Source organism: Hydra vulgaris, chromosome 02, assembly GCF_038396675.1.
Source record: "Hydra vulgaris chromosome 02, alternate assembly HydraT2T_AEP".
Classification (NCBI taxonomy): domain Eukaryota; kingdom Metazoa; phylum Cnidaria; class Hydrozoa; order Anthoathecata; family Hydridae; genus Hydra; species Hydra vulgaris.
Window position 1 is genome coordinate 33,565,505 of NC_088921.1, and position 23,151 is coordinate 33,588,655.

The 23,151-nt window shown below is 27.3% G+C and overlaps 1 protein-coding gene across 1 annotated transcript in view; it reads left to right on the forward strand.

Moving 5' to 3' along the window:
* The first annotated feature begins 2,887 nt into the window (after positions 1-2,887).
* The window catches only part of LOC100197430 (flotillin-1), a 35,224-nt gene continuing 14,960 nt past the window's right edge, over positions 2,888-23,151 (forward strand). Inside the window, exons 1-8 of the mRNA XM_065790662.1 lie at positions 2,888-3,088; positions 10,158-10,233; positions 10,432-10,522; positions 16,137-16,238; positions 19,522-19,563; positions 20,183-20,227; positions 20,299-20,373; positions 20,633-20,728. Of these exons, the coding sequence (XP_065646734.1) occupies positions 3,043-3,088; positions 10,158-10,233; positions 10,432-10,522; positions 16,137-16,238; positions 19,522-19,563; positions 20,183-20,227; positions 20,299-20,373; positions 20,633-20,728 (573 nt within the window). The 5' untranslated portion in view covers positions 2,888-3,042. The remainder of the gene's footprint in view (positions 3,089-10,157; positions 10,234-10,431; positions 10,523-16,136; positions 16,239-19,521; positions 19,564-20,182; positions 20,228-20,298; positions 20,374-20,632; positions 20,729-23,151) is intronic.

Consider the following 23,151-nt stretch of genomic DNA (forward strand, 5'->3'; position numbering starts at 1 on the left):
TTTATTATCCTTGTTGAAATAACTGGTTTCATGGTTTCATATAATATTATTATCTATTAAAAATAAAAAAATAAAAACATACATTCATAAAATACATTTAGGAAAATTATATATTTACTTTAATGGTGTATTTTTATTGAATCAACATTATCAGAACATAATTAACTATAATTATAATTAACTAAAACTTTCTGAGTTCATTCTACTTTTAAAGTAACTTTAAAAATAGTGACTTTAAAATGATTTTAAAACTAACTTTAAAATGATTGAGCATTTTACTTTTAAAGTAACTTTAAAAGTAGAATTTACTCAGAAAGTAACTTTAAAAGTAGAATGAACTCAGAAAATCAGATTTTATTTTAAATGTGGATTTTGTTAATATCTTAACTTAACTTTTCTCACACACGAATAATAACTAAGTGTGAGAAAATCTTATATGAAAATTTGAAGCTAAAAAATTTTATGCCTTATACCATTTATTGACCATGGCCAGTAAATGGATTAATTAACCGGCCAGTAAATGGTTTATTAGAAAAGGATTAATCTAATTCAGTTAAAACATTATACGTGAAACATCAACTAAATACTTTTTTTCAAAGTGTACATATGATATTTATCTTTTTTTTCCTTCCTGAATGGACTGGCACAAATATTTGCAACGCACAAAAAAAAGACTCTAAAGCATGAATTTAAGAAAACAAAGCGTAAAATTGTTACAATTTTTATAATGTTTTTGACATTTAGTTTTAGTGACTAAAACCTTCTAGAACTATCCTGGAGTTGCGATATTTACAAAGTTTTAATGAAGTAATTGAGTTTAAATAATAATATAGGACAAGTTGTGTCATAGTTTTTTATGAGAAATAAATAGCTTTTAAAAGTGGCCAGTAAATGGTTAATGGCAATTAATTGGCGTATTTACCCTACTAGTTTTTTTTTATAGTTTTTTTATTTTTGTGATCTCAGGATATGCGTCAGCCATTTTTTTTGGTTGTATTTTTCCCTCCCAAAACATAATATTTGTGACATTCCCGGTTTTACGGTAGCAACAGCAACACATTCCTTGTTTTTACTTAGAAGGAGTATTCTTTAATTCCAAAATTGGACTCTTAATTTTTATTATTTTGCTTCAAACTTAATACAAAAAGTATTATGTATAATTTCCACAATATATTATCTATGATTTGTACAACATGTTAATGACAAAATCTCAAACTTTTTGAAAAATTTGAAATTTCGAATCGTATCCAATCAAAAAAGTAATTCTAGATTTAATTCGAAAAATTCAGTTAGTTGCCAACACTACACAATAAGGTGACTTAAAAAAGCAAAAATATGATAATAGAGTCTTCCTGAAAAATGTTTTACTTCTAATATATTGGAAACAGCCACTAGTAAAAACTGAGTTTTAATTCAAAAATAAACTTTCGTGAAAATAGAACATTTTCAATTTTATTATGAAAAAATAATTTTAAATTGTTTGTTTAACATCTCGACATTTGGTTGACATGAGTTAAGACAGTGGAATGTTTTAGAAAACAAGCTTGTGCTCTTGGACAACCAGCAATATATTCTAGAAACAAAATTTTCTGATCATGCAATAATCATTCCTAGGAAAAACATTATGCTCAAGGACACAAACAATGAGTTTCTTAGACTTGAGATATAAACCGTAACTTTCTTTCATTTTCAGGAAAATTTTTAAATTTCTTCACAGCTCCTGCTTTACTAACAATTGTTTAATAACTATCCATTCAAGTTTGTGATAAATTTTCATACATCTGTTAGGAATGTCCTAAGCTTTGTTCTAAAAGATTAAATTTGATGCCCCATTTTCCATATACTCATGATAAATTTCACTACCTAAACCGATTTTATCTTAAGACAATTTAATAGTTTGTTTAAATTTAATTTAATGTTTTTTTAGTATTTTGTTTTATAAAAAGTATATATTTCTATACTTGAATAATTAGAAAACTACTACAATTGATATTGGTAAAGGGGTACCGGTGACCAATGCAACTTGTATCTACATTCCCAAATATTGATATTGTTCTAAGGATGTTTCCTTCTGCTGCTGTTACAAACTGCAAAAGTAGGAAACAAAGATATGATTTTTTTTAATGCTTATTCTTTGGATTACCTTGTTATAATTAACACATTTACTTGTTGGTTTTTGGTCTTATGAAGTAATTTATTATTTAAAGCATATAAAAATCGTGTTTACGTACAGATTTTAGTGTGTGAGTGGGGATGGGGAAAGGGGGCTGGAGAGGTCACAACTGTAATTTCGCTGGGGGTTCAGGATGACCCAATAATGGGCCTGTTTGTAGCCTATGGATTTATTTTAAGTATTCTCTCATTACAAACAGCCTTATATTGCATGTAAACTCCCATGACCTTGCTAAATATGCTTTTTTCAAAAACAACATAGTTTTGAAAACCACAAGAGAACCAAATATTTACAACTTTTTTTCACATCTCCAGAAGATGTTTTTTATGCTGAAGCAAAATTAGTCTAAATTGTCTAAATCTTTTAAACTTAAAGGAAATAATATATAAAAAGATATCACATAACTATTAGTATTCAATTGCCTGCTAAGCAGCAAGCTTATTGGAGTTTTAAAGAGATAGACAGAAAAAATTGACTGAGTTTGACAAAGATAAGGAGGATGGGGGTCGAAAAACCAGTAAAAATTGCTGACATTATTTATGGACCGCCCCATGTCTGGAACTTCAGAATTTTTAAGTTTTTCTATTACGGAAATAACATACATTTGAAAATTTAACAAATTTTCAAAATATATTTATTGAAGAAACACTGATACTATAAAGTAAGATATATAAATATATAAAGTATATATATACTAAGTGGTCTTGCTAATCCGGGAGATTAACATATTCGTTCTCTGAATCATCAGGCCGCGCCTCGAAGCTTCAGACGGGTTTACACTGAAAAGATATATCCCATATTTACGTCGTATAAATTGGTGTTGATTAGAATTTTTGATTTTAAGATATTTTATTTTAATATAATTTATAATGGGTTTTGAAACATGTGGACCTAATGAGGCAATGGTTGTTTCTGGTAAGATATTATAAACATTATTTTTTTTACCAATTGATTCTTTTTCTTTGTTTTTTATTACTTATTTGACTAATATGTAAAAATTGGTAATTGCTTATCATATTAGAATTTAATGTGGGACACCACAAAATACTTTTTATGGTCTATTTTTTATTTCACATAAATAACAGAATACTCAATCATGTTCAAGTATTTTAAAAGTTTTCATGTCAATTGTATGTTACTCAACTATCATTTTACATTTTATAGTAATAATAATAAAACAATTGAAGATGTTATGAACACAAATATATATATATATATATATATATATATATATATATATATATTCATATATATATATATATATATATATATATATATATATATATATATATATATAAGTTTAATTTTTGTGTGAGAATATATACAGCAAGAGTGCTTTATGATTGATATCAGAGATATATAATTGATTTTTTGACAAGATTAAAAAAATAACTACATGATTTTTACATGAACTACATGATAGTAAAAATCATGTAGTTATTTTTTTAATCTCGTAAAAAAATCTATTATATATATATATATATATATATATATATATATATATATATATATATATATATATATATATATATATATATATATATATATATACATAGGTTAAACAATGTGCTTTATTCACAGATAGATAAAGCAACATGGACTTTGCCATAACGTTTTTTAATAACAAGCATTGTTTGCATTTCTTATTCTTGATTAATCTTGAGTTTAGATGGGAGAATACTTGCACTATGTAGTAAATATGTAGTAAATACCTCTAATATGTAAAAAAATATGTAGTAAATACCTCTAATATGATCTTCCAACCCTGAAACCTTTTTGTTCAGAGTCTTTGTTCTCAGTTCAGTGAAATATAAAAGAAAATATAAAAAATTCTGTTTCTAAAAATAGGTATTATCAATAGCATAAAGTACAAGCGATGTTAAGTAATTAATTTTTTCCACAGCTGAATTATGGATGCGAAGACATATTCTGTGTAATTGTACAGTTACACAAAAAATGTAATTGTACAATTACACAGTATACTTTTACAATTACACAAATTAATTTAGTGTGCAATATATTATAAACTGTACAAGTTGTGAGCTTTAATCCAATCTTGCAATTGCTGACAACCTTCCTGAACCAGATTTTAGTTTGAATAAATGATATAGGGTTGTAGCATACTTTTTTAGAATTGTTAAACCATACAATTCAAGGAGAGTTAGTGTTAATAACCATAAAACTGGTCTTTAAAAAATATTTTGATTTATACAGGGGTCGAAATTGGTCCCAGACTTTGATACCCCTCTGGCTATTTCTGAGACCAATCCAAGAAGGGCATTCAACTGTTGTATGTTTTTTCCTAAAATAAGGCAATTCATTAGTTGCCCAATTCATTAATATGTTTTTTCAAAAAATAAGACAATTCAATAATATAATAGAACACTGGTTTATAAATCTTTTTTAGTATGAAAATTTTTTTTTAGTATAGAACTATTGTATAATATTTGCCTCATTTTTGCATTTTTTTAATGTGAACGTATTTGATTAGATTGATAAAGCTATTTTTGATGTTTAAAATTTTTTGTTTTAGTATTATTAAATAAAAATATGTTTTTATAAACTTTTTTATAAAATTTAACAATGATTATATACACTAGGATCAAAATAAGTGTTAGACTTTGGTATCCCTCAGACTGTTTTTGAGGCCCGCCTTAGGAAAACAACTAACAACTGGTCATATTTTCTGACAAAATTTATAACAGTTGGTTGTCCCTCCCTCACTCTCCCCTGTGGGTCTTGGAAATAATCAGAAAGGAACTAAAGTCCAGGATCTATTTTGGCCCATTTATTAATCCAAATATTATTTAAATCATTTTTCACACTAACTTTCTTTGAATGATATAGACCAGATTTTAGTTTGATAAAATGACATAGGGTTGTGCTATACTTTTTTAGAATTGTTAGCAATTCTTAAAAGGTATAGCACAACCCTATATCATTTTTCTCAAACTAAAATCTGGTTCAGCATGGTTGCAAGCTATGAGCAGATGTAAACTTATTGTGTATTGTGTTTAGATTTTTTTTTTAAGTTGAAGTTTTTAAGTTGTTTCTGTTTTAGTCTACTACTCACATTCTCTTATTGAGAACTTAATAAGTTATGACATATGTTAAGAGTCTTATTTTTAGAGTTTAAATCAGTTATTTCAGTTTCCATCTTTTGTACCTACATTTTTAAATTTTTCCATTGGCTCTACATTTGTTTTTGTTTTTCAGAAACTAATTAGTCAATTTGACTCCATAGCTCACTATTCTAATTTAAAATGAAAGCATTATCTACATTTGCTGATTTTTTTGTTTGTTTGTTTTGAGCTTGAGATGTTTTAAAAATGCTTTGTTTTTTAAAGTTTCAAAGTTTTTGAAAATCCTTTTTATTTTCTGAATTAAATTTTGGCACATTTTATCAAATTTATCTATAAAAGACAAATTAAAATCAATTGGGAAAATAAAGTTAATAAAACTAATTAATGTACTCACATTGTAAATGGTCATTTTCAATTGTTTTCAATCATCATTACTGTTGGTGCTTTTATCAGCCTTAGTTACTGCAGAAAAGTTACATTCATTTTCTCCTATCCAAAGTTTCAAAATTTTCCTTGTTAAAATGCATAGCTTAAAAATGTACATTGTTGTAATAAATATATAACTCAAGCAACTCAAAGTAATATTTATTGATAAACAGATGCACATGATATAAGAGAGTTAAACAACTTATTCGATATTAGTCAGATTATCCTTGTGAATTATGCATAATTCTGTTTAATTTCTACTTTAAATTTTTGTTTTATAAAGGGTTGAAGCGGTCATAATTTGTTGGACATATTAAAGAGAATGTTAAAAAAAAATGTTTAGGCTAAATTTTTTTGATTAAAACAAAAGAGTAAATGCATACCAAGAAAAACCAACTTTTTTATATTAGTCAAAGCTCGCCTTCTCCATTTTGTTGTAGGCCATAAAGTCAGCATAATATACGCCGCAATCTACAGACTTGTAATTTATTCAAGTGTGTTTTATTCCTAAGAGTTTCAGTACATGATGTCATAAATTTTTTTGTTTGTATAAAAGATCGATTATGTAAACAAACAAAAAAATCAATTACATCATGCACCAAAACTCTTATGTATAAAAATTTAACCCAAACTTTTTTTTTTAATTATTCTTTTTAATACAAACACAACATGTCTCAAGGGTTTGGGATCCCTGTAAACTAAAATTATAAATAGACAAATAATAAACTAAAAAGAGAAATAAAAACTAATAAAATTTTTCTTTTTTAAATCTTAACAAATAATAAAATCAATAAAATATAAACCAGAAAAAATAAAAGCATAAAATTAATGTTATTTTTTAATTTAAAAGTTTTCATAGAATTTAAAAAAGATCAAAGTTTCAAAGCAGCACCAGAAATAACTATTTAAAGATTGCTGATCAACACATTGGCTGAAGTGAATCCATTGAAATGTAGAATATCAAAATTTTTTTTGGGTGATCAAGTTTAATATTTGTAATTTTCTCCTAAATTTTGTAACCATAACCCTTTATGTATTATATTTTTTGAGATTGTGCAATATTTTATAGGGTCTTATTGTTATAAAGCCTGATAATCCACAAAAAAACACTGATTAAAAAAATATATATATTATTTAAATAAATATAAAAAATATAAATTATTATTTAAGAATAATCTTTTAATAAAATACAATAGAAATTTTTATATTTTGCTTTTAACTCTCGATAAATCTTTTCACTTCTCTGTGCACCCATTTTAGCTTATTATTTTGAATCGCCTGAAACAAATGATAGTTTTTTTAACAACCCGCTAAGATAAAAGTAAAGTTTTACTTTTTTCTTAAAAAAATTAAATAGTAATTTTTTTAAGAGAAATTGTAATTTTTTTAAGAGAAATTGTAACTAAGACAAAATTAGAAGTGGGTGTTTTGGTTAACTTTTAGCTAAAACACCCACTAAGAAAATGGCAAAACTTTTTTTTCTGGTGATTTAAGATACTGATTTCTTACTAAAAACTTTACTGCCATGTACTTCAAGTTAACAATTGCAATAAAAGCAAAGTGTCTGAAGTGGACCAAACAGTATCGTGATAAAGATATTATTTTATCACAAATTATACATTTGTTATCATTTAAATGAAATAAAGAGAGACCAGCACAGATGTTTACAACGTTTATTTTTTTTTTCTATTTTTGACAAGTCTATTTTAGAGATAAAAACGCAGAGACAAAAACACAATAAAACCGTTTGTGGGTTTTTTTCATTTCGTCAAAGTTTTATCCTGACTGTGTTGCCCAGACTGTTAAGCACAAATATGGTCTGTCATTAGTGGCAAGGATAATAAGCATCTGTATATTAGGCTGGGGTGAAAATAGCTTTTATCATATGTATTTACATCAAAAACTGTAATATTGTGCCTTTATATAAGTGATATCTGGTTAGATTTTGCCAACAATTTGCAGCTCAAAACTTTTGACTATTTTAAACCCTATCAATGTATCCTATCATACTGTTTTACTTTCATATTTTGCGGGTATATCCCATTTGTTTTAATTCTCTTTTAATTGTAGTTGTCAAGCATTTATGTTCTTCAGGCATCAATTCTGCAATGTCGATTGTAGTTAATGCATTATAATTGTATAACATTTATACAAGTATATTAGTTTTGAAACTTTATTTTTTATTGTTTTTAATTAAATAGTTTATTAACATGAATATACCCAAATAACAAGTGCTGTAATATTTATACAATAGTCAGATTTACTGAATTTAGATTTAAATATTTTGGGAGATTGTCTTGTGAAAAAGATTTTTCGTTAGACAATCTGTTATTTAATAAAGGCTATAAACTTTCCAAATATTTTTTATAAGTAATGGATTTAATGATTTCATATTTAAAAGAATAAGAAACTATTAATTGATAACCTTCTAAATTAAGGATAAATTAAGAATTTTAATTTAATGATTACTGTTAAATTTGACCGATAATTCAACATACTTTTGTAGTCATAATTATAAAAATGTATCTGACATTTATTTAATATCTTCATAAACTGTAAAAAAACGTCACGAATCTTTTGAAATATTAGTTTATTCTTTAATGCAGGTAATTTTGGTTTTATTTGATTTTTTTTTTAATTTTGCAACGGTATAATATTTATTAAATTTTCATTAACAAGATTTTGCTATTATTTTTCAATACATATATTGTTCAAGCAATAATAATGAACATAATTTTGCAATGTCTCACTTATATTGAACTTCTTTTTTAATGTAAATTATAAAATGAAAATGGTTTCAATTACAATAAAAATTAATGTTTCAAATTAACCTTCAACATCAGGCATTAAAACTTGAAGAGAAACAAATATTCTGTGTCACTAAATATTCAGTTTTGAGAAATGCCTACTATCAATCATGTTGTCAGGTATTTTGTACAACTTAAAAAGCAATCAAATGCATAGAATGTAACAGTTAATTTAATTAAAAATCATATTTTGGAACTACCGCATTTATTCCTATCTTTCATTCTAAAAGAGTTTATTACTAGCTCACCATCATAATAAATCAAATGGTTTATTTAAGCCAATCAAAATCAAGCACAGTACTACAGTAAAGAATAAAGAAATTTTTGAAAAACAGAGAAAATTCAATAAATAGCAAAAAAAGGCAATTCAAATGAATTCATGGAATAGTTATGTAATCATGAAACTAAGAATGACTTTCGAATAACAAATTTAGAGATAATGCAAGTTTTGAAAAAGTCAAGTAAGGCAGGTAAATCAAATTCAGACAGTTCAAGTTCAGAAACTGGTAAACAGATAAGGGTATGCTTAGCAAATCTAGCAAGACAGGCTGAAAGGTAAGGCGTTTCAAATTGTAATATAGCCTCTCTTACCAAAGCTGTATTTGTGAATTTTGGTATTATGACTAATGCAGAATAAAGAAAAGTAAGAAAGAGGGTAAAGTTAAGGAAACAGTTTCAAGAAAATGATAAAACATGATTATATTACTGATTATAGTACTGATTATATTACTTCATTGTATTTTGATGGTAGAAATGGTCATACAACCAGCAAGAAAAAAAACATAATTTTTATGTGGGTACAAAGAAAGAAGAGCACATGTTGGTGGCTGACCCCTGGAAATAAATACTTATCACATGTTTCACCAAAGTCTAGTAAAATCAAAGATATTGCAGATTAAATATTGATGGAGATCCCTTCCACGCAGCATAGTCTGTTAAAGTGTTTTGAAAAGAATGAAATATTCCTTTGTTGAATTGGCAAGGTAATAACCCAGATATGAATTATAATAAAAATGTGTGAAAGCTGATGAAAAATGAAGGTGTAATCACGAATTGCAAGTCTTAGACAAGATCATTCGCTTGTTAACCATTATTCTTAGATGCAGGAAACACTACAGTTTTATATAGATATCATGCCGCTTTTTTTTTTCTTTCTGTTAGTTAATTAACTTCCCCAAATCCATGAAGGCCATTAAAGTCGAGGTGGCTACTTAAATTGTGGTTACAACCCTTTCTCAACTTTATAACTCTGAAACACAAACCTTGACGAATAAGGCTGCTGCGCTGAGGAACAAGTTAAAAAACTTTAAATTATTGTATATATTTTTTTATATAACCATGACAAACCTCAGAATTAGGGTCGGCATTCGCCAATGGCGACCTGAAAGTGTTTGAGGTCGGCAAAAAATTGCTGACCTCTTTTCTATGTTTTATGGTAAGACCTTTGTATTAAATAATTTTTTCCGACCTGATGCTGACCTCTTAAAGATTGAGGTCTGCAAATTATTGCCGACCTCATTTTTCCTAATTCCAAGGGTTGCCATGATTTTTACTTGAGTTTAGCATTGTCTTTTAACACGGACCTGTAAAATGCACATTTTGATAAACAGACTGTCCTTCAGTGAGTTTTATTTATTTCAAGTTTTTTAATTTTGATTTTGAGTTTAGGATGTGGGCAAGAGCGTCCTCTATTAATATCTGGAGGTAGAAAGTTTGTTTGGGCTGGACTACAAAAGGTTCAAAAGTAAGGTCTTCTTTAGTCAGTTATTTATATTTTTGTTTGTTACAAAGTGAAGTCACATCACTCTTAGTTTGTTATAAATTGAAATCCAATTTTTATTCTTTTTAATCTGTAAATATCACCCATCAATATTATCATTACAATATTATCTTGTTAAATATTACTCAAATAGATTTCAAATTAATTTGTTTTTAAATATAGAATCAGTCTTAATGTGATGACTTTGAATGTTGAATCTCCTCGTGTTTATACACTTCATGGTGTACCAATATCTGTGACTGGTATTGCTCAGGTGAAACAATTTTTTAAAACTTTGCTATACTTTATTACACTCTGTTTGCTATACTTTGTTATACTATATAATGTTATACTTTTGTTATACTATGTTTTCTTCCAATTACGAATGCTTATGTTTAATAAAAAAGTTTTTAATTCTAAGTTTGTAAAGTTTGCCCAGTTGCTTTTGAAAGAGCCAGAAAAATGTATATGCAATAGGAAGCAGCCATGGTTGAAATTTGACCTGGAAGGTGTTTTATAAAATATAGCCGGGGCCGGGCACGGGTTTGTGACTGGGGCTGCATAAACATTTATACACCCTAAAGTATATTTTTTAATTGTGATGCCATATTTTGCCATTGTGATGATCAAAAATAACTTTTTGATCATCACAATGACAAAATATGGTAGATTAAATCAATCAATCCAATCAAAATGTTTATTATCTCCTTTGTTATAGAAGAAGCCGCTTCTTCTGCACTGTGAAAACCTTGTTTTATTTCAAATGATATAAGGTTTTAATAGCAGTTGATTTGCAGCATTTGTGCTCTAAGTTACAACCTAAACATATTGTTCATGATAATTTAAATATACCAAAATCATTTTATACAGGGTGTTAGGGATAGATTTGACAGTTTTGTAAGGAAAAAGGAAATCTTCTTTGTAATTACTAAATTTAATGAATTGAAATAAAATATTACAGAAACAGAAATTACAATATTATCAACAAGTTTCACTCAAAATAGCCACCATTAGCATCGATCACAGCTTCAATTCTGCTTTGGAACCTGGCACAAAGGGCCTTAAAAACACTCTTAATTTTTATCCATTAACTGGGCTTTGTATTACTGGCACAGTGATTGGTGTCTTTTTCAACTGTGCTCTATACAAAATAATCCATGGGGTTAAAGTCCGGGAAGTTTTAGGCCAAACATTTGGACTGGTGAAGATGTAAAAAAATTTCAGGCAACCATTTTTGACTTTTCCCAGAGGTGTTGCAAGGGGCTGAATCCAACTGTCATACATATGGCCTACCATTGGCTACCCTTGTTATCCAGAGCTTGACTACAGTCTTTAGCAACTCAATGTAGCTATCTGAATTCAACCTGAGACCTTCTCTGAAAAATGCGGAGGTATTACATTGCCCTCAGAGGGCAAACATCCAAAAACCATCACAGTTTGGGAAAATTTAGTCTGCATTACATGAGAAATGTCCTTTGGACTGTATCCATCTGTTATTCTGCATGTTGTGTTTTTGATCCTGGCTAAAGTTTTTCTCATTAGAAAAGAACCAGATTGTTTGTGGTTCAGCAGGATGTTTAACTTTGCTCAGAAGTTTCTTCGCTTTTTTCAAACAATTTTCATAGGTCTTTTCTGTGAGCAACTGACTTTTGCAGCGCTTGTATGAGTAGTAGCAAATGTCTTCATTGAGTGCAAGCTTCGTAGTCGAGGATGAAATATTCATTTCACATGACAAAGTCTAAATTCCAATGCCAGGGTTCTTCAACATCTTTTCCTGCAGATCTTTGAGGAATTCTGCTGTATGAATGCAATCAGGTTGTCTGTTATGGATCTTTCATTTTGCTACAGCTTCTTAGTCACTATTGCAAGTTTTTAGTTCATGCCTGATTATTTTTACTGTGTTCAGGGAGCATTGGGCAGCAGTCATAATATCCTTATTTTGATAGCCGGCATGAATCATCATAATGCAAGTTATTCTCTTTCATAATTCAGGTGGGTTCCAGTCATCCATCCTCTCTGACATCTTGTTTATGAATGAAGAAAGGTCCAAACTTTAAACGATGAGTAATATGTGTTATATCCTCTAACCTGCAGAAAAATATAATCAGTTATAAATATGTCATTTATCCCGAACACCCTGTATTACCTTAAAAGCGAATTAAAACTTTAAAAGTGAATAAGAACCTTAGACCTTTAGAAGCAAGAAGTGAGTGTGATTAACTTTCTATTCACCCTATTTGGAAGTGGATGTATACATGGCAAGAAAATACTGGATGACCAGACAAAACCAATGCACCACACCCTCACCTATACCTGTTACTTACTTGCACTATCATTAGGGGTCGTCCATAAATTACATCACGCTATAAGGGTGGAGGGGGTTAGTGTTCTTGTGACAATTCATACAAAACTTGCTACTAAAGTGTTGTTTTTTCTATGATTTTGTGATGAGGGGGGGATGGGAGGATCAAAATGGTCAAAAATTGGTTGATGTATTTTAGGGACAACCCCTTAAGCCAAAAATTTGTTCTTTGATAACTCAAAATCTTTATTTAACTTTTCCTGTTGTTGTTTGTCAAATCTTTTCCTTCTGTTTCTTGCTACAAAATTGAGACAAGATATTGTGTATTTGAAATTTATTCACTATGTGTGTTTTAGAGTCATATTAGCGTACAACCTAAATACACATACTACAACTTCATCTACATACAAGTATAGCCGCATTATAGAGCACTGGTATAAAGACTTGACTGCCTATTCTGAAATGAAACAAGAAATTGTGTATTAGAAATTTGTTAGTAATGACTCGTCACAATATTGACAGTGTTAAGCCACATATTAAGTCTGTTGCTTACCCCCTTGCCTAACATAAGGATATTTTTTCACACCTAACAAGTCTCGCTACTCTTTTAGACATAAATCCTTTTTAAATTTTGATTCAATGACTCCATTTAAAGTTTATTCTTATTATCACCTCTCACTATTCTTAATAACAACTCTCACCCTATTTGCCAGGCAAACCCTTTGCTGGTGACCTATTTGTGATCATTGTATCACAGAAACATAAATATATGTTAAATATGCCATATATAAAGAGTTCTATTATTAAAATATGCAAGAAAATATTTCTTTAAAGTAAAACTAAAAATTGTATTTGGCATTCAAAAAGCATCAAAGTTCAAAATTTTATCTAGGTAAGTGTGATAAATAAAATAGCAAGTCTTTTCAGGAAACGCATGCGGTTTTTCACCGTTTGCAAGTTTTTTTATATTAGGCATTGCGCAAAAAACTAAGTTTTAAAAAACAAAGAAAGCAAAACTAACAAAATAAGAAATTAAAATAATTATTATTATATTTAAATAAATAGAAAAAAAACAAAAATTAATAATTTAAATAATTTGTGTACTGTTTTTATTTATGTTTCTTTAGAGAGTTTTTTTTTTCAGCAAATTTGCCACAAATTTGATAAGGCAAAGCAAAAAAAAAAAAAACAGTTTTAAGTAAACATTAAAAAGAATTATTTTCCTAAATTTTGTTTTTTTTTTTTAAAAAAGGAAAGCTAAAATTTAAATTACTATCTGTTTTTCAAATATATTTGTATAATTTAATGAAGCAAGCATATATTGTCCCTATATGAAATGTGGTTCAAAATCCACCTCTTCCATAAATTTTTTTTTCCACTTGTCCCCTCCCTTTTGGTCTACTATGTTATTGGTGATATATGCGTAAACAAACATTAACAATTTTTATTAATAATAACAATTAATTATAATTGAAGAGTTTATTTTCAAAACGCGGTTTGAGTAATTTTGTTTTTATGTGCTAAGTTAAATAAAAAACTTTAAGTAATTTAAAAAACAACAAATAAATAATAATAAACAATAGTATAACTATTTGTAATAATAACAATAATAACAAATAGTATAACTATTTAAAAAGCAACTTTAAAGATATATCAATTATAAATAAACTCATAAATATTAATTAATTCCACTTTCATGCGCAAATTACATTTTCTTTTAATTAAACAATATTTAGAGTGGCACATAAAAACAAAATTGTTCATACGGCATTTTGAAAATAAACTCTTCAATTATCATTAATAATTGTTCATCAATAACATAGTAGACCATAAGGGAGGGGGCGGGTAACTAAACACCCAAAGTCAAATTTTAAAAAGAAACAGTTATCCAAAATTACAAAGCGCTAAAAGATTAGAGATAAAAAAGTACAGGAATAGAAAGGTAATATGAAACAACTAAGGCTATGTTAAAAATGTGGAGACAGTATCGTCTAATTGAAGCTTAAAAACTATGTTTGCGTGTATGCTTTACTTAGAAAATACTCTGAAAGGCTTAAATGGTATAAGAAGTCTGAATGTGAAGGGATGTGTATCATTTATAAACATCCAACAAAAAGGTTTTTATATGCAAAAAAGAAAAGATAAATGGTTACAAATGCAAATATATTACCAGCGGTATTTAAAAGAAAAACAATTTAAAAGAGTTTGCGTTAGTAAAATTTGTACCATAGACTTTCTGTGTAAGAAGGGTAGGCCTTACCCAAATAACTTGGTGTAGTTGAGGGTACTTACAAATTATTTGAATTCTTTTATTTGGAATTAGCATGATTTTATCAACGTATTATTATGTCCAAACAATAGCTTTAGATGTTATAGTTTTTTTTGCTTCAGGTTTTTTTAATATTTAAAGAAACTTTTTTTTTTTTTTTATAATTTTCAAAACCTTTTTACTACCTCTAATTGTGAATCTAAAAAACACCATTTTGGAGTCTTTAGATCACTTTCGCTCATCAGCGTTAACATGAACTTAGTTAAAATCTTTTGAAAAAGTGCCTTAACCCACTGTAGATCCTAGTTCTAATCAGTTCTGATGTATATTAATTATATATGGTTGTCAAAATACAATATTTTTATCAATATTCACAAAAAATACTAGAGTTCTGACCAAGAAAGTGCTTGTAATTAAGAAAAATTGCCAATAAATGATCAGAACAGATCATATTATCAAACTATGATGTTCATTTCACCTAAAAATCGTATTTATTTAAAATCTTATTCAAATTTGGACAAGTGATTGTGATTTTAAGAAGGTTTAAAAAAAAAAGAATCTTGTCTAGATTAGATCAATATATACTTGTTACATTAAAATTATAGAAATATATTTTACAAACAGATAGCAATTTATGTTTTTGTTTTCCTCTTTAAATATAAAAGCAAATAAAATATAGAAAAACCACATGCATTTCCTGGGAAGGCTTGAAATAGTGCAATAAAGTTTGTTAAAAAAAGTATTTATTTTCTTCAGTGCCTTGTCTGTGCCTTTATTGTCTCACTCTGTGTCTTTTTAAGTCTGACTTTGGAGACATTCTTTAAAGCTAAATGCAGTTTACATCCAAAAGGCTTTTATTAAGACTACCTTTAGCTTTTTCTCAAAGTAACTCCTCCTAAACAGAACATATGACAAAATTTTACAAGTTCTTTTTCGGCAGCCAGCTGGTCAAATTATCTAGAAAAAGGCTTGTATTGTTATTTATAATTTTCTGAGTTGTAATTCAGTTGTCTTCAGTCTTATAAACTGTGTTGTTTGCTCTGGTATATAATTAATTTAAAACTAAATTAAAAATAAATTAAAAAAAAATTTTTTATGCTGTTGCAAATACTAAACTTTGCTCTTAAAAGAAATTTCATTGTTTCCTGACTGACAGATATTGTAAGACATGTTTGAACTGTAGTTTTTGCAACAGAATATAATCAAAATATAAATGTAAAACATTTTGTAATAACTTCTGGTTAAAATATTAAGTAGTCATCATATTGAAGTTGATTGAGTTGGATAATTGTTTTTTGTCATTTTCAAAACTTTTAGGTTAAAGTTCAAGGATCAAACGAAGAAATGTTGCATGCAGCTTGTCAACAATTTCTTGGTAAAACTGAAGCTCAAATTAGCAAAATAGCTCTTGAAACTTTGGTATTTAATAATAAATTTTTTGTTTCTAAATATAGTTAGAATCAAAAGTAATATATTTATATATTAGCATTTAATTTAAAAAAATTATTATATTTATATGTTAGTAATATATTTATATATTAAACCTAATTTATACACACCATGTAAATTTCAATATAGGAGAGAGTGGGGCACCATAAAACAAAGTAATTATACAGCGATATTAAAGTATTCTGACAAAACCTTTTGGAGTTGTAATCAGTTACTACTAGATGTATTGTTTATTGTATAATTTAAATCAAAACATGTCAATAATATTGCGAGAAGTTCAAATTTGTGTTTTTTTCGTTGCAAAGTAATTTATAAATTTTTGGAGCTGTGGCAGTTTACGGTGTTTTATTCACTCTATTGTTTGGAAAGTGCTTCTATTTTGTAAACTATTTTTCATGAGCTCTTCAGTGTGGCAAAGACATTTAATAAAATATTTTTTTGAAAAACAAAAACCTGTCATCTTATTCTATCAGAATGTATGGGGTACCATTAAACAGTTTTAGTAGGGCCCCATGAAACTAAATTAATGTACCATTTTAAAATCTACTCGATAGTCAAGCATACTTTAATAAGTTTCCGGTTGGAAATATCGACTTCTATACTTTAATGTTTCACCTAACTTGGTAAAAAATTGATGGACCATTAAATAAAGTTTATGTAGCAAAAATAAATTTTACATTATTTAGTATTTATGCATGTAGTATGATGATGTACTTATGTAGTTATAAAATGAATTTTGTCTTATAAACATAAGTTACAAAAGTTTACATAGACATAAGTTTGCTTTATTAACTCTTTTTTGTTGAAGGATTAACATTCATTTAATTTATGTTTTTATACTGATTTCTATTATTATATAAAAGCTATTTCTGTAAATTAAAGCTCAGCGTGGTATCAAATCATGATATGACCATGAATTGAATTTTTATACATTGTAAAGCATCTTTGTTATTACTTTAATATTTTTAGATTAGAATGAGGAGCTATGTAATAAAAACTAGTAAAGGAACCTCCTCGAGTAATTCAATAGAGGTAGCTGTTGATTTAGTTTTAATAAGAGGTTGTTTATTAAGAAATACTGCAGAAAAAACGAATCTTAATCACAGCACCCTTTGCATGTAATTTATGCTTATGTATTCAGCACCAATAAGTACTACTTTGTCCTACTTAGTAAATAAAACTTGCATAAGTTTGTAACTAAAAGCAAATTCTTAATGTGTATTTTTATGTATACAGATATGTTAAAAGAAAAAAGGAATAAAAGAAGGAGAAATCATAAATATGAATGTTTTTCTACAAGTAGGTTATTTACTGAAGAGCAAGAAAATCCTTTGAAGCAGTATATTGTTACTTGCTCTCAAATGTGTAATGGGCAATCTGTTGTAAATTTAAGATCTATTGTTTTTGATATGGCTATAATAAATAATATAAAAGTTCCCAGTAACTGGATTAAAGAGAAGAAAGCGGAATTTTTTAAGCATTCGAATGCCTGAAGGATGTTGTTTGTCAAGAATGACATTTTTAAATAATTACAATGTACAAAAGTTTTTTACTAATTTAGAGGCACTGTATTTAAGAGAATCAAAGTTTGGTGATGGATCTTGCATTTGGAATCTGGATGAAACAGCTACCACCACTGTACAAAGATGTAATAAAATCATTACTAAAACAGCATCAAGCAAGTTAACTCTGTGACAAGTGGAGAGCGTGGAACTTTGGTGACAAGTTGTTTTTTCATAAGTGCCTCAGGTGCTACCATATCACCTGCAATGATATTTCCACGAAAAAAGTTTAAGCAACATATGCTTATCAATGCACCATCTGGATCTCTTGGTCTTGCAAATCCAACTGGATGGATGAATAGTTATTTGTAAAAGAGTTATTTGTAAAAGTAATTCAACAATTTATATCAAAAACATTCTCGTCAAAGGAAAATCCATCTTTACTTATATTTGATGATCACAAGAGCCACTTATCTATAAAAGCTTTTGATCTTGCAAAGAATAATGGTGTTACTATTCTTACTATACCACCACATAGTAGTCAAAAAATGCAGCCCTTAGATGTCTCTGTATTTGCTCCATTCAAAGTCTATTATAATGATGCAGTAAAATCTTGGCTTCTAAATCATCCTGGAGTGCCAATTACTATTTACAAAATTGCATTTTGTGTTAACACTGCATATGAAAAAAGTTTTACTATTACAAACATTCAAAGTAGATTAGGAAAAGTGGAATATTTCCTTTTGACAAGAATGTATTTTCAGAAGCAGATTTTTTATGTAATGTTGTTACCGATAGAAACAATCCAAGTACATATCAAGCAAATACTGGAGAAGCTCTGAATACTAATAATTTGTTACTCTCACCAGAAAAGCTTCAAGAGCCTTTTGTCAGTTCCGAGCCAAGTACAAGTCAAGCCAATGATTCTGAAGTTATTAACTTTGTAAGCTCTTCTCAGTTTAAAGGATTTCCAAAGGCCGCTGAGAGAAAAAAGAAAATAAAACCTCGTGAGAAAGCTAGCAGTATAATAGCAACAGATACACCAACAAAAACTGTATTCGAATTAAAAGAAACGAAAAGTAAGATAAAGAAACAACTATCTTATCAGGAAAAAAAAAATGTTTCAGAAAGTGATATATTAAGTGATAAACATGATTCCTATTATTAATTTTAAAATATTATAACGAGTCTTTAGAAAAAGTTGTTTCTTTTTTTCGTATAAATTCTTTGTGTTGCTTTCCTACATTTTATAATTTTTTTTATTATCCTGTTTCATGGTGCCCCATATACTTTATCAAGGTACCCCATGGATGGGGTACCTTGATACAAAATTCGAATTTTACTTAATAAGTTTCTATGAGTTTGACCTCTTTTATTTTGTTAATTTAAGAATTTAATTTTGAAAATATAATATTTATCTACAAATTGCACTTAACGTTAAAAAAATACGTGTTTAAAAAACATAAAACCAAAAGTGTTTCATAGTGCTCCACTCTCCCCTACTATATAATATTTAAATGAATTTCAATAAGTTATGTAAGAATGCTTTATTGCTCTTAATTTAACAAGGTTTATATATATATATATATATATATATATATATATATATATATATATATATATATATATATATATATATAAACCTTGTATAATATTATTATACAAAAATTATATATTTATATATTTATATAAATATATAATTTTTGTATAATAATATTATAGCTAAAAAAAATTTTTTGTATGATTGACAGGAAGGTCATCAAAGAGCTATTATGGGAACAATGACTGTTGAAGTAAGATTTAAAAAATTATTTTTTTCTTTTGAATTTTTTAACTACTTAACCTGCATGGAAATTAAAGAATCAATTAGTCTTGATGTTGGCTGTTCAATATTATTGACTGACACTAACACAAGGCAGTTAAGTTTGTATTTTTTGGCTTTTATAAAAAAAAAGCAAAGTGTTTAAATGTTTCAGATCTTTTAATAATTACTTTTAAAGTTTTTCATAACATTTGTTGCAAAATAAAGACCATTAAAAAGAAAATAAATTTATCTTGTACTTTTTTATTTAATTTAAGAATTTTCTTTTTTTTTAATCATAAAATAATAGTTTGAAAAATTCTTTTCAAACATTTTTTAAAATTAAATTATTGAGTATTTCAATTTCAATTTGCAATATTAAACTTTTAAAAGATGTTTAACAATTTAACATTAATATTATAAAAAATAAAAAATAAAACTAATTTTTATTTTTATAAGATTAGTCAAGAATTCAATATATAATAAGTCACGATATCAGTTTTATTAATTCCAGTTAATCATTGACCATCGACTACCTGATATTTTCCATTTTGTTTGCCATGCTGTTTTTATGCTGTTTAATTAATTTTTGTTTAATTTTTTTTTTGAAGGAAATTTATCAAGACAGAAAAAAGTTCTCCTCTTCAGTGTTTGAGGTTTGTATTTCATACTTGTTTCGATATTTTGTTTTTCTGCCAGAAAAAAAATCTCAAAGTTTTATTAATAGGTTGCAACATCAGATTTGGTTCATATGGGAATACAAGTTATTTCATATACTTTAAAAGATGTCAGAGATGAAGAGGTACACAAATGTTGTTAACATGTTTCAAATATCTTCTTAATAAACTTTTGTAAACTTATTTCTTTTAAACTTTTACATATGTTTAAAAAAAATCTATATATATATATATATATATATATATATATATATATATATATATATATATATATATATATATATATATATATATATATATATATATATATACATATATATATATAAAATTTAAAAAAATGTAAACTTTACCAAAAAATAAATAAAATAATTTATTATTTTATAGGGATACTTACTTGCGCTTGGACAAAAAAGAATTGCAGAAGTACAAACTGATGCACGTATTGGTCAAGCACAAGCTAAGATGCAGTCTGGGATTCGAGTAAGTTATATGTGTTTAGTTTATCACCCATTTAACATTAAATATCGTAAAGGTTTATTCATATTAAATGTATGTATGTGTATGTATATATATATATATATATATATATATATATATATATATATATATATATATATATATATATATATATATATATATATATATATATACAGTGCTGGACAATGAATTAGAAATTTGTACAATTTCTATTTCAGCAAGTATATAACAATTAGCCCCCCTAAAATATATTAAATATGTTAAAAATGATAAAACCAAGTGTATAGGTTTTGAAATTCAAATAAATATCTATGCAACACGCCATTTTGTTTGTTTATGTGTCGTTTTGTTTACTTAATGACAGTTTGAATATTATATATAATTTCATGAATTTTATAAATATAAGTATTGTACGAAATGTGTTTGGTGAGTGAACGGTATGATGTTAGTGGTATGCAATCTTTATTTGTGTAGGATACAGTTTTATTGTTTTTTTAGATTATTGTTGTTAGCTTAGTTTTATTGTAATAATTGTAAGTTAATTGATACAATGGAAAAAGTTTCCGATCTCAGCCCTGGTAAAAAAAGTGAAATTAAAGCTTATCTCCAGTGTTCTTCAAAAGTAAGGATATTGCAACAAAACTAGGCATTTCACCAGCTTCTGTCAGTAGAATTAAACAAAGACTTAAATTTGATGATGATATTCTGAGTTTGAATAGGAAAAGCTGTGAATGAATGAGGAAGACAACGGCTCGTGATGATCGTCAGCTCATATCTTTATGTAAGATAAGTCGCAAATCATCCTCTGGCAAGGCACATGGCAGCTCTATGATGTCAACGTCAGTAGTAGAACAACAAGGAGGAGGCTTGTGTAACAACAATACTTGGCCTACAGACCAACTGTACTTGACACTTACTATACTTTTTACTAATATATCTACATGTACATGTATCAAGTATGAATATTTATTGGTTAGGGTTAAATAAAAACTGAATAGCAAAATGGTTAAATAAATTTTTGTTTTGTTTGTTAAGGTCTGCTTTTCGGACATCAATCGAAACCATGCTGGAAAGAGTGCCCTTTATTCATAGGCGTTGCACTGAACGTGATTTACTGGCCTGTACAGTTTCAAAAGTGAAACATGCTGACAAAGTTATGGTGTGGGGTTGCATATCCATGTTCGGTACAGGACGGCTTCATATTGTTGAAGGTACTGTGAGACAAGATCAATACAGAAACATCATCCAAGATCAACTTTATCCACAAATGAGGGAATGGTTTGGACAAGCGAGAGGAATATTTATGCAGGATGGCGCTCCATGCCATACTGCAAAATCAGTGATGGCGTTTCTTCATGCTCTTGGCATAGTTGTTTTGGACTGGCCGGGGAACAGTCCCGACCTCAACCCAATAGAGGGATTGTTGAATGAACTAAAGCGTGAAGTTTTAAAGATGCCCTCCACTAACAAACGTGATTTGATAGAACGTTTGATACGAGTATGGCACCATGATGAACGTCTCAAACAACTTGCTGCCGAATTTATTTGGGGTATGCCTAGGCGCGTTGCTCAGGTCATCAAGAACTAAGGGGGATCAGCTCAATATTAAAGACTGTTTAATGATAAACACTTATCATATACTAATTATCATATACATGTAGTTATATACCCTACATACTTTTGTGCAAATATTGCTGTTATTTTGTAATAAATTTACTATTCAAAATGTAATTTTGTTCAAAAATTAAAAATTTCTAATTGATTGTCCAGCACTGTATATATATATATATATATATATATATATATATATATATATATATATATATATATATATATATATATATACATATACATATACATATACATACATATATATATACATACATATATATATATACATATATATATACATATATATATATACATATATATGCATATATATGCATTTATATATATATATATATATATATATATATATATATATATATATATATATATATATATATATATATATATATATATATATATATATATATATATATATATATATATTGTTATTTTTAACTAAGTCAAAAAGTTATAGAAACAAAAAAACAAAAAATATATAAAAAGCTACAAGTATATATAAAAATGAATAGCAAGGTATAATATAAAAAAAAGCATAAACAAGGTAAAAATTAAAAAAAGTCTTTAAAAAATATCTTTTTAAACATTTTAAATAACTTTAAATTTTTTAAAAGGTTAAAAAAACTGTTTATTAATTGTTCAAGTCAATTATAAAAGAATTGTTAAAGAAAATTGAAGTTTTTCATACCTTAATTAAAATATATCTTAACCTGCTGGTTTAGGTGAGCAGGATGTCATGCTGAAATAGCCTGCTGCTGGGGGCTTCAGCACATACATCAACTGACAATCAAATAGCCTGA